The sequence below is a fragment of the Trachymyrmex septentrionalis genome, unplaced genomic scaffold, assembly GCF_001594115.1.
Source record: "Trachymyrmex septentrionalis isolate Tsep2-gDNA-1 unplaced genomic scaffold, Tsep1.0 scaffold7, whole genome shotgun sequence".
Lineage (NCBI taxonomy): Eukaryota > Metazoa > Arthropoda > Insecta > Hymenoptera > Formicidae > Trachymyrmex > Trachymyrmex septentrionalis.
Window position 1 is genome coordinate 1,101,455 of NW_017305884.1, and position 12,841 is coordinate 1,114,295.

General features: G+C 32.5%; 1 protein-coding gene across 6 annotated transcripts in view; it reads left to right on the forward strand.

Annotated features, from left to right (window-relative positions):
• The window catches only part of LOC108753576 (ubiquitin carboxyl-terminal hydrolase 7), a 17,051-nt gene continuing 4,210 nt past the window's right edge, over positions 1-12,841 (forward strand). For all 6 annotated transcript variants that reach the window (XR_001939640.1, XR_001939639.1, XM_018495281.1 and 3 more), the window contains exons 1-12: positions 1-1,705; positions 3,564-3,662; positions 3,840-4,115; positions 4,233-4,351; positions 5,533-5,667; positions 5,748-5,942; positions 6,401-6,572; positions 6,650-6,842; positions 7,616-7,769; positions 8,128-8,322; positions 11,084-11,305; positions 11,788-12,082. Coding sequence is in view for 4 of the 6 variants with exons in the window: in XM_018495281.1 (XP_018350783.1) it covers positions 1,114-1,705; positions 3,564-3,662; positions 3,840-4,115; positions 4,233-4,351; positions 5,533-5,667; positions 5,748-5,942; positions 6,401-6,572; positions 6,650-6,842; positions 7,616-7,769; positions 8,128-8,322; positions 11,084-11,305; positions 11,788-12,082 (2,647 nt within the window). In the remaining 2 variants the exon portion in view is untranslated. The remainder of the gene's footprint in view (positions 1,706-3,563; positions 3,663-3,839; positions 4,116-4,232; positions 4,352-5,532; positions 5,668-5,747; positions 5,943-6,400; positions 6,573-6,649; positions 6,843-7,615; positions 7,770-8,127; positions 8,323-11,083; positions 11,306-11,787; positions 12,083-12,841) is intronic.

The window sequence follows — 12,841 nt, forward strand, 5'->3', positions numbered from 1 at the left end:
TCTGTGAGCGCAACCGTGCAGCCGAGTCGCCGCCATTTTGTTTATTTTCGCGAGACAGAGATCCGTGAACGACGATCGCGACGTACGGGATCGGCCCGCGCGTATTCGTTCGTGTTCGTCGAAATAAACGTCCGGCTTCACAAGCCGGGAGGTGAGAAATAGTAAGATAGAGAAAAAAAGGATCTGCTGGGAGAACAACGGTACAGGTGGGTTCGCTCGTAGACGGAAGTCACAGCGAAGTCGATCGAGAATTAGAGTGAGCCCGATCGAGGGGAACTGTAGTGGCAACGAGCAGATTCGAGATTCGAGTAAAGAAAGAAAGAAAGAAAGAGGAAGAGTGAAAAGGGGGAAAAGGAGCGTAAGAGAGAAAGAGAAAGAGAGAGAGAGAGAGAAAGAACGCGAAGTGAGTAACGGCGCGCAACATTGCAACGTCGTCTGCGATCGTCGTCCTCGTATATAATCGTCGTCAACCGTCGACATAGTTTGGTAGTCGGTGATCGCGTCGTCGCTGAGCGCCGGTAAAGCGCACAGCGGAGCGGAAACAGTTTCACGGATCGGGATCTTGCGCGCGCGTACGGCAGGGAGGAAGGGGGGGAGGTCGGTGCGCGAGGCGCCGCGCCGGAACGAGAGGCGAGACGGCCGTCGTCGACCGTCGTCGTCGTTGCTTGCCGCCGCCGCCACCACCAACCAACCAACCACCAACCAACAACCAACCAACTAACCAACCAACCAACCATCACCGCCACCACCGTTCTAAGCTCCGACTACGGACTAATACCATCAGCATCACCAACATCACCACTGTCTCGTCACTAAGCTAGAGCACTATTAGCAATACTAGCCAGCAGTGGCAGCAGTCACAACTACCACCTATAATAAATATCGTCACAAATCCGTTGCTACCGTCGCCACCACCGCGAAGATCGCAGTTGATCGCAGTCGTGGCGACAATCGGAGCGACTCAGAGGCGCGTACGATTTACGAAGAGAATTGGAGATATAGAGTACGTGTACAGCGGGTAGTACGGGTACTCGAGTCGCGTATTTGGGGATTTAATAATACGAAGGGTGGAATATATGCTGTGGGCGTCCCCCGTACGAGTGGGGGCACTTGATGGCAGAAATTGGGCGAACTGCGAGCAAACAGCTATCGACGGAGTGCAGTAAAGCGACGTCGCTGTCGAATAGCGACGTGGGCTTCGATAGTAGCCGGGTAATCGTTGGAACGGAACAGCGGGAGCAGTTGCAACAATTACATTATCAGGAACAACGTCAATTGTCGCCACCGTCGCTGCAGCAGCAACAGCAGCAACAACTTCAACAACAGGATCGGACTGATCGGACTGATCGGACTGATCGGACTTCGTTTGCTACGGTTTGGCAAAGCCGAAAGGCGCTCGGTGAAACGGCGACGACTCCTCCTCCACCTCCTTCTCCTCCTTCTTACCGGAATCGCGTACCGTTTGCGACCGCGCAGCTAACAACGGAGAACAATCAGCAGCAGCAGCAGCAGCAGCCACAGCCGTTGATCAACGCGAACAACGTAACCTCGACGGCGAAGGCCGTCCCCAGGGTACGCAGCGCCTTCAAAACGACCATCAACATCGGCTTCGCGATGAACCACGTAAACGATCAGGAGAACCTCAAACAGCTCAGCCTCGCACCCATTCAGGTTAACGAGGTCGAAGAGATGGACACACAGGAGGGTGAGTGCACACATCTTCATCTATCTCAATTTATCTAACTATCTTATGTACACCCTATCTTTCTAGCTATTTTGCCACACACACGCGCGCGCGCGCGTGTGTGTAGCTGCAGCTATGTATATTATCTGTATGTATATGTACTTTTGTATACATATATCTATCTATCTCTATCTTTCTCTTTCTCATTTTGCCTTGCTGGGAAGTGCCAGAGCTTTTAATAAGGAAGGAGAAAGGAGGAAGGAAGGGGAGAAAGGAGGAAGGAAGGAGAGAAAGAGAGAAAGGGGGGAGGAGAGCGCGCAAGGGAGTTTTGTTATGTATGTATGTGCGCGCGCGTACGTGGTATGTGTGCGTGAGAGAGAAAGAGAGAGAGAGAGAGAAGGGGTTCTTCTATGTCGGAGCTCTTCCCCAACTTTCTTCGAATTTTCTTTCTTTTTTTTTGCCCGATCGTAAGATCGTAAGCGCGTGTTTGCGAAATCGTTTTTATATTTAGAGGAAAAGACATGGTGCAAGCTTTTACATGCATCTACAGATTACTATGCAGAACGATCTAGCGAGCAATTTATTTATTTCGCGCGTTGCTTCTACTAGCAGCGGTGACTTGATATCGAGCATTTGCGATTGGCTTCCTATAATGTTAAATTAGCGCCACTAGCGCTTGTCAAATTTTCGTTTCATTTTAGACTTGTATTTACAAGAATATTTTGTATTATTGACATTGAATATTAGAAAATAATTACAAGTACATATTTATGTACGTATAAATGAACATATATGTGTTAGTTTTTTTATAGATAAACATTTTTTTTTTACAATTCTGGAAGAAGGTCGAGCAAATCTTATAAAGTGTAGTCTTTATGTAGTCGAACTGTGGCTCGCATTAACAATGTCGGTACACAAATCATACGATATTGTAATATTGTTTTATTCGAATTTCTTGAGCTTTTTTCTTATTATTGTATTCAATATGAGAAATAAAATATGTTCCTTTTTGCGTGAGTGATATGAAATATTATCTATAATAAATAATACAATAAATAAAATACAACAAATCTTAAAAATAACGTGCATTGATGGTAAATTAAATATATCTGATTGTAGATAGATAATATAGAACGAGGCATTACGTCATAGTTCCATTATCAGAAATTTTCGTGGATATATAAATGTAATCACTGATAAAACTTATTGTACTATTATGTATAGCTGCTGAACGGTTAATATTTGAACAACTTTTCCACAGTACATGTAAAAATTGGTGATAAATTGGCGCACGCGTGATTCTGTATTTTTATATTATTTATATAATATTAAATTTAAGAGTGTATTTTGTGTGTGTGTGTGTGTGTACACTCTCTTAGAAACAGTGCTGCTGCGAAATGTGACTATCAATTTATAACTTTATAATGTTCAGTTAGTGGTCAATTAGTTTGTTTTCTCTTTGTTTTCTTCCAACTCTATTGTAATCCTTATATTTGCCATCAAAGCGTTCCACATGAAGTGTCATTCTATACATTGCAATTTTTATATTTTTTTAGAAAAGATCTTTCAGAATTGCTATGTTGTTCTAGGTAAACAAATTCCGTATCAATATTAAATTATATTACAGTTACTTGTGTAAATATATGATATTTATATTATTAGTATATAATTTGATTTTGGTATATAAAAGTATGGTATACGTATGTTGCAAATTGTTTAATTAATAACATTTTATAAGCATTTATTGTTTATCAAGTTTTTACTGTGAAATATAAAGTTAAATTTTTATTTTTATTATTTTGTATGTAAATCTTTTTCTATTTTAAAATGTTTATTAGATTTATTCTACTGTTAAAAAGATAAATGTTAACTTTTGTAGAAGCCCCAAATGATGGTGGGGGAGACGGAACTGACAACCGTCCTATAAATGGTGAACCAGAATTAGCATGTATAGTTCAGGATCAAGAAATGGAGGAAGGTATGATGAATCTGATGATGTTTTATATCATTTTATTTGTTTAAATTATTTTAGAGATAATCTTGCAATATATAAAATTTGCGTTGATATTAATTTTGCTTTTGTCTATTTGATATTAACTTTATATATTAATTTTTTTTTATTCCATAAATTCTATGTTTTTTTTCTATATATTAGATGAGGCCAGATCAGAAGCTACTTTTCGATATTCTGTTGAGAATATATCTAAGATGAAAGATTCACAATTATCCCCTGCATGTTATGTCCGTAATTTACCATGGAAAATAATGGTGATGCCACGATCAAGTCAAACACAGGAGAGACAACCACAGAGATCTCTTGGATTTTTTCTTCAATGTAATGGAGAGAGCGAATCTACATCTTGGAGTTGTTACGCTGTTGCTGAACTGCGTCTTCTTTCTTGCAAGGAAGCACAAGAACCATTTAGCAGAAGTAAATGAGATTCCATCCTTTAATATATTTATTAATTATATATTGATCGGCATTAGTTCTAATTTAAGAATGAAATTAACACATTTCTTTGCATTATAATGTGATATATTTTTATAGAAATTCAACACCTTTTCTACAGTAAAGAGAATGATTGGGGCTTTAGTCATTTTATGACATGGCAAGATGTTCTAGACCCTGATAGAGGTTTCATAAAAGACGATTCAATTACTCTTGAGGTTTGTAGCATATCTTTATTAATTTATATTTTAAATAATACTAATTCTTTTCAATATTTCTCATTTTATTTATTTTTATCCTGTTTTAGTTATTATATCAAAACAATATAATTTAAAATTGATTCATTTGTAAGTTGTTTTATTTATTGAGGATAATTTGATGTGAATTAAAACGTTTTAATATTGTAATTTAATACTTTTTTTTTTAAATACTAACTTTGTGCTTGGTTTATTGCCCTTGTTGATTTTATTTTAAATTTTAATCTTCTGAGCCATTTAGATATTTATTATTATAATTTATTCTACAAAAAATGAAATTTATAGCTATAATTATATTTATATAATTTTTAAATATATCTACAAATATCTATATATTAAGGCTCCTGAATAGTCACAGCCATATTGAATCGTTAGAAGCGAGAAATGACACGTTGATTTTTATTACATGTTATTTGTAAATAAAGACAATTTGGATCAAACAAAAACATTATAAGATTGCTTTAAAATAAATATAAAAATAGATGAATTGTAATAATAGACGAAAGAGCTATCCTTATCCTTTCTGACAGTCAGTAAGCAATCGTAAAAAGTGATAAAAGGCATATAAAGTGTGTGAAAAAACTTTTATTCAATGTGCATGCATAGTCTTTCACTTATATGTCTTTTATCACTTTTTATGATTATTTACTAACTGTCAGGTGGAATAAACATAGTTTTTGTGTATTTTTACAAATGTTTTAAAAGCAATCTTATCATTTTGTTTTATCCAAATTATCTTTATTTACAAATAGCATGTAATAAAAATTAACACATCATTTCTCGCTTCTGATATCACGATTCAATATGGCTGTGGTGATTATTCAGGAGCCTTAAAATATTTCTGTAACAAAACATATCATGTTAAACAGAATTTTGACAGAATTAATACAAGTATCAAATATATGAATGACACTTAATTTTATAGAGGAACAAGGAAGTTAAGTTTTCTTTCATAATTTTTTGTTTTAAAATATTTATTAAAATTTATAAGAAAAACATGTTTGGTTTTGTAGGAATTTTTCTTAAAATTGAAATGACATTTATATATGAAGATTTTGATAATTAATATTAAACAAACTTGTAATTCCATAAGATTCATATTGCATATTTATTACAATTTTATAATGTTTTATTTAATTTAGGTTCATGTAGTGGCTGATGCACCTCATGGAGTTAGTTGGGACAGTAAAAAACACACGGGATATGTAGGCTTGAAAAATCAGGGTGCTACATGTTATATGAATTCTTTATTGCAAACTCTCTATTTTACAAATCAAGTAGGTGAAGGCATTTTTATGATATATGATAAATTATATATCTGACGGTTCTTTTATTAATTTATTCTTGTTCTCTGTAGTTGCGAAAGGCAGTATATAAAATGCCAACAGAGAGCGACGATTCGAGTAAGAGTGTTGCACTAGCCTTACAAAGGGTGTTCCATGAGTTACAATTTTCCGACAAGCCTGTCGGTACAAAGAAATTAACCAAAAGTTTTGGATGGGAAACGCTGGATTCTTTCATGCAACATGATGTGCAGGAATTTCTACGAGTGGTAAATATATTGAACATTTTATTGCATGAATTTATATATACTTGAATTTTTAGTACATAACATTTATTGCATATAGTTTTTGTATATATAGAATGTTCCATTTTAATTAAAAGTCAATTCTACAAGATTTTAGAGAAAAATATTTCAAACAATAGTTGTGAGATTCGAAGGTCATAAGAGGGTATCATTAGTTTGACCTTGAATGGGGCTACCAAGATCAGGTCAAGGTCAAATCAATGATATCTTCTTATGTCTCCCTTTTAACTTTACAACTTTGTCTGAAATATTTTTCTGTAAAATCTCGATTTCCAGAAATTGACTGTTTTAATTAAAATGAAACACTTTGTATATATGTATGTGTATACATTGAGTGCACATACATACATACACTTATGTACACACACACACACACACATATATATATATACACACACACAATTAATCGTGTGAAAATTTAGCTATTAGACAAGTTGGAGAGCAAAATGAAGGGAACATGCGTGGAAGGTACAGTGCCAAAATTGTTTGAGGGAAAAATGGTCTCTTTTATCAAGTGTAAAAATATAGACTACAAATCCACAAGGGTTGAAACATTTTATGATATACAGTTAAATATAAAGGGCAAGAAAAATAGTAAGTAAAAAATTAATATAATGTTTTTACTTATAATATTTAAGTAACAAAAAACTAATAAATTTTTTGTATTTCAGTTTACGAATCTTTTAGTGATTATGTGAGTACAGAAAGTCTTGATGGCGATAATAAATATGATGCAGGAGAACACGGATTACAGGAAGCGGAAAAAGGCGTCATCTTTTCATCGTTTCCACCAGTTTTACACCTACATTTAATGCGTTTTCAGTATGACCCAGTTACAGATTGTTCAGTCAAATTTAACGACAGGTAAGAAATTTAAATTCATTAGCTTGCTTATTTTAATTATAATGATCATATAATATGATTTTATTTTAAAAAGTACAAAGGATATTAAAAAATGTAATAAAAGGAATGTTTTTTTTTTGTAGATTTTGATCTCTTGGATATGATAAAATTATTAAAAAGTTTATAGTACTTGGGGGAACTATGAAAATTGTGTACGAACATGGTGCATTTAGCCAAGTTTCAATATTTTTGCTTAATTAATTTTCAAGGTGTTTCCCAAACACTACGAACTTTTTAATAACTATCAGTTTCAAGAGATTAAAATCTACAAAAAAACTATTTTCTTTACTTATATCTTTTTGGACAAAAGTTTGCTCTAATTTTTTGGAAGATTTTAGAAAAGGATCAATTTTTTCTCAAAAAGATATAAGTGAAAGATTTTTTTGTAGATTTTAATCTTCGGGATACACGATAAAATCATTTTATACAACTATAAAATTATTAAAAAGTTCGTGAGGGGAGATTTGGAGAACACCTCGAAAATTGAGCAAAAACATTGAAATTTGGATTCTATGTTCGTGCTTAATTTTTGTTAAGTGTTCCCTATCCACTTCGAATTTTTTATTAATATTATATTCAGATTAAAGTCTATTAAAAAATACGTTTACTTGCACGTTTTTGCGCAGAAGTTGGTCTCTTTCTAACATTCTTCTTTCTATAAAGATAAAAAATATAAATTTTTGATTTTATTTTTTAACATATAAAAATATAGTTGTGTACATTTATTTTTAAAGGTTTGAGTTTTATGAAAAAATTAGTCTTGGAAAATACCTGCAGAACAAAGAAACAACAAGTGCGGATTACACATTACATGCTGTTTTGGTTCATAGTGGCGATAACCATGGAGGACATTATGTTGTCTTTATTAATCCTGCTGGCGATGGCAAAGTAAGCAAAAGATTTTATGTTTAAATTTAATGTTAATATTATATAAATTAAATATATATTTATAAATCTTTTACTAAATATATTTTGATCTATACTTGTACAATTATATATTCACATATATGTATAGATATAATAATTATCGTAATCTATTTTTTTAATTGTAATCAAATTAGTTTGTCCTCATTTATACATTTTTTGTATTTATTTTATGATAAAGTTCAAAAAGAGTACATGATTGTAATTACTTAGAATAATCATGTACTATTTTTTTTTATACATTTCAACAAAAATTGTATGATTTAAATGTTCTATTATGTTGCAACATCTTCCTGAAACTTTTCGATCTGTTCTGTGACAGTGGTGTAAGTTCGATGACGACGTTGTCTCACGATGTACAAAGCAGGAAGCTATTGAACATAACTACGGTGGTCAAGACGAGGACATGTCTATGGCTGTGAAACATTGCACTAACGCTTATATGTTGGTTTACATAAGAAATTCAGAGCTGGAAAACGTTTTGCAAGAGGTCAAGGAAGAGGACATACCTCAAGAGGTCAGAAACGTCCTTCAAAGAGAGTTTTCCCAGGAGTTGAGCGACCATGAACGTGACAAAGACGCGACTGACTCAATTAAAGACTCTCATACTGAGACGGCGACTCTTCGTCCGTACACTCAAAATCCTCGAAATCCAAATCTCTATATTCATGATTTTTAACCGACAAACGCTGATGAAGAAATAGGTGTAAGGAAGTGTAAATTGCTTACGTTGCTTCTCGATTAAACTCTTCCTGAAGTTTCAATGTTATATTGAGCTACTATGGGCTTGTTCATAGCATAGAAGTGTCAGACTCGCACATTACACATTGTAATTATATATATATACATATATATATACATACGATAAAAAAAAGAATCGAGGCGATTTTCTGTCCTCGTTGCGATATTTTGGCTACCACATATTGATAGTTTAATTTTTGAGATTGTATATGTGTGTACAAATTAGAAGTTTTATTTAATGAAATATTCTATTATTGTACGTTTTTGAACAGTTGTTACTAACTTTGTTTTGAATTTTCTTAACAGAGATTTACATTGATACTCAGCTTCGAGCTGCTGTATCGGTAAATGTTAACATTATACATAGATCATGTCTATTTCTAAATACAGTACTGCATTCAGAATAATGTAATACATGGTACAAACTATTTAGGCCCGATTTTTTGTTATCTGATTAACTTGTGATTTACATTTAACTACATTCAGTGATAAAATAAAAAATTGTGTTTTTTGATGTATGATTAATTACTAAAATGGTTTTGTAGTGGTAATTTTAAAAGTTCACTACAAAATTATCAGTTTAATGATTAACCATAAATAGAAAAATACAATTTTTATCATCAGGTTAACCATCAAATGAAAAACCGGGCCTTAAACACGCATTATCAGAATTGATTTTTTAGTGGTGTCAAATTCGAGTAAGCTTTGAAGTAAGAATGAGTCAGTTGATATCAGCCAAGATACAAAAAACGATGCATGTGATTGATCACATGTATATTACAGATGGATTTGTATAATTCATGCTATATAGAGATTTGTTTTATTGACGAAGACGTCTTTTTGACAGAGGATTTTTTTTCAGTACGGGCGCTTGAGGAATATATAAGAATTATGTGATTTTTTTATTTATTCTTGTCTTAACTCATAATTTTATATCAATAACGCAAGAAATTAAAGAGAAAGATCCATAATGAATGTGCGTGTTGCATTTTTGTCACTTTTATCAAAAGTATCTATCCACAGAATTGGATAAAGTCTGATCGTCAGGCTAATATCGTGATGAGCCTTAGGATTATTTTGGAAATGTTTATTGTAACAAACATTGTATAATACTATATAACAAATTTAATCATTGTATTGTAGTTTATCGAAAACGTGAATGAAAAATGACAAACATATCTCAAGAAAAGATTGGATATGTGTGAATAATTGTATAAGAGAATTAGGGAAAAAAGAACATTATTAGTGAGAATATACTAAGTATTGACTCGAGCTAACAAGTTCCGTTAGCGTTTGCAATACATATGAGAAAGAGAAGTAATCGATAAGTAGTACTTGTGTCAGAAACATCAGCTTCCTTGAAATGTCTTCTTTAGCGTGTTTGCTATTTAACTGGATTGTTTAGTGAGTGAGACAATGTGATTTATATTACTCACCCTCGCAGTTTTCATCAATTAATATTTAAAGTTGATACACAATAATGAGTAAAGTAAGAACTTCATGTTTCAACAGAAGATGCAATCACTTAAGCAAGTCGTTGATTCATTAAATTCTCTCCATGTTAATAGTAATTATGATCATTGACAGATACTATCTATTTATTTGTTGTTACATATGAATAATTAGAAAGAGAGGGAGAGAGAAAATGAGAGAAAAAAGATGAAAGAACGCTAAAATATCATCGATAGAGTAAATACTTTATAATAGCTTTAATCGTGAGATACCTTTAAATGCTATATCATTATTTTATATATAAAAATAAAGAAAAAAAAAGAATAACGAATAAATTGTTGAATACTAAAAAATTTCACAGCCGGAAACCGCGTTAATTTTATTTATTTTTACCGCTATTCTTGTCTATTTTACACGATTCAAATAATAGAGATATCCAAGTTACAAGGCATCTCCACACTACTATAGTTACACATTACATTGTTATAATTATTTGGCATGGGTGGTGGTTATAGCTTTTTAATAAATATGTATTTTATATTTATATATGCGCATGTACAATGGTTAAGATACCTTGTCATGTTTTGCTAAGATTAATTATTTCTATTCAGGTGATTATATCTATTTTGAATATTTTTGAAGTGGTAACGCAATATATAATATAATTAAAAGATTATTCTACGATTTATATATATCGTATTTATCCATCACACATATTTGTGTCATCAATTTATTACTAATAATGTATATTTACTTGTGTGCTTATATTTATTAGCCAGGAAGAGATAACTGGGAACCATCACTCACCGCCAAATAATTTTCATTGTGTAATTGTTTGACTTGGTAGTCGATATAGCGGCAGATGAACAAAATTAAAATTACAAAAATGGAAATTGTACCGTCATTCTTTTGATGTTTCGAATACGATCTGTTCTCGAATCTCAAAAGCATGATACTGAAAGAAGTAATCTTTTTCTGAAAAGAAAAAGAGAATCAAATCATATAAATTAAAAAGACAGTCGAGGAAAAATGATTAACGAGAACAAAATGAGCACACGTGGATAATTTTAATTTTGTTGGTCTAGCTGGTGGAGAGGCTGCAAGAGGAGAAGAGGCTGGAACAAATAAGAAGAAAGGAAAGAACGGAAGCATACTTGTACATGACCGTCAATGTCCTTCTCGAGGATAGCTTTGACGGTCACCAAGGGAATGATCTCTACGACCCAGAGCACGCTTTATATCGTGTATTTCGCGTACGTAAGCAGGCCACTGTGCACGAGTTTCTCGAGCTACTGAGCGATAGTCTGGTAAGTGATGTGCGTTCTCTCTTTTGATATTTTTTTTTGAAACGCCGTTTATATTACTTAAAAGACTGATTTTGTGCTTATATACGTATACATCATGATTTATTTACTAAGTAAATCGATATTAATGTAATATTTAGTACCATGTAATTTTACGTGCTATTGTGGGCTATGCAGTGGTTTATTAGGCTATTTTTATCACGGTAGGTAATAAAACTTGTAAAAATTACATTTGGTATTTTCTGTAAAAACAAGAAATAATATATATAGAGAAAATTTTATTTTTGAAATAATATTGCAAAATGATATTTAAAAAATGATTTTGAACAACCCTTATTTCTAATATTTCAGAATTAAAAAATTATTAAATACTATATTATTATTTTATATATAACAATAAAACAGAATAATGAATTGTTATACTATAAAATTGTAAAGATATGACAACAAAAGAGATATTTAATATTATCAAATTTATTCTACAGAAATATCCAATAGAACAGATTCGCATTTGGCCCTTCAGTACACGTTCAAATCAAACCTGTAGACCTACGCTAATTGAGCCGGACGCTGATCTTCAAAAGCCCATCATCGACTGCGCGGAAAATCACAATCCGTGGAACGTTTTTGTTGAACTTGTACCTCCAGATTCTGATATGACAGCATTACCGCCTTTCGACAAGGACACTGATGTTTTACTCTTTTTTAAACTCTACGATCCCAAAAATAAGAAAATTCATTATTGCGGTCATCATTATATGCCTGTTGTAGCTAAAGTCCGTAAGTTGAAATTTTAATATATTTATTAATAATATAATTAATATATAAAGATTATGCGTTTCGCGGATTTCTTCCGTGTCCAGATTCTTGGAATGCTAACGTTTCGTGAACCTTGCAGTCCACTTTATCAGGGCGAGGAGCAGCCTAATACTGAGCTGTTCCTCCGGACTCGTTGGCATTCCAAGCATTGATCTGGACACGGAAGAAACTCGCGAAACGCATAATCTTTATATAGAAAGCATCCGTGGAAACTTCAAGAATATTAATATAATTAATATATTTATTAATAATATAATCTCTAAGAATAACGAAGATATTCTAAGTGGATAGAATTACTGCCGCATCTTATATATATTTGAAGTGTTATTCGAAAAAAATATGTGCAATATTTGATTTAAGTGTATACAGTTATTTAGGGTTTTAAATATGTTTATTAACATCAATAATATTAAATTGTTTGTCAATTTAATTCGTGATATTACTACGGCTTCAATTTAGAACTATGTCTCGAGACCAACGAATAATCAGCGTATAATTGCTTGAATTAAAAATTGTTTAAATTTACGCATAAAGATCCGATATGGATCGAATATTATGTTTTCCACTTATTTTCGTATATATAGTTAGTATTTTTTAAATAGAATGATAAAATTTTTTTAAATAAAAATAATTTCGTTTGTCTATAAAATGACTTAAATAAAAATATTTAATTTTTTAAGTAAAAATAGATTTACATTTTTTAAATGAAGAATATGTACA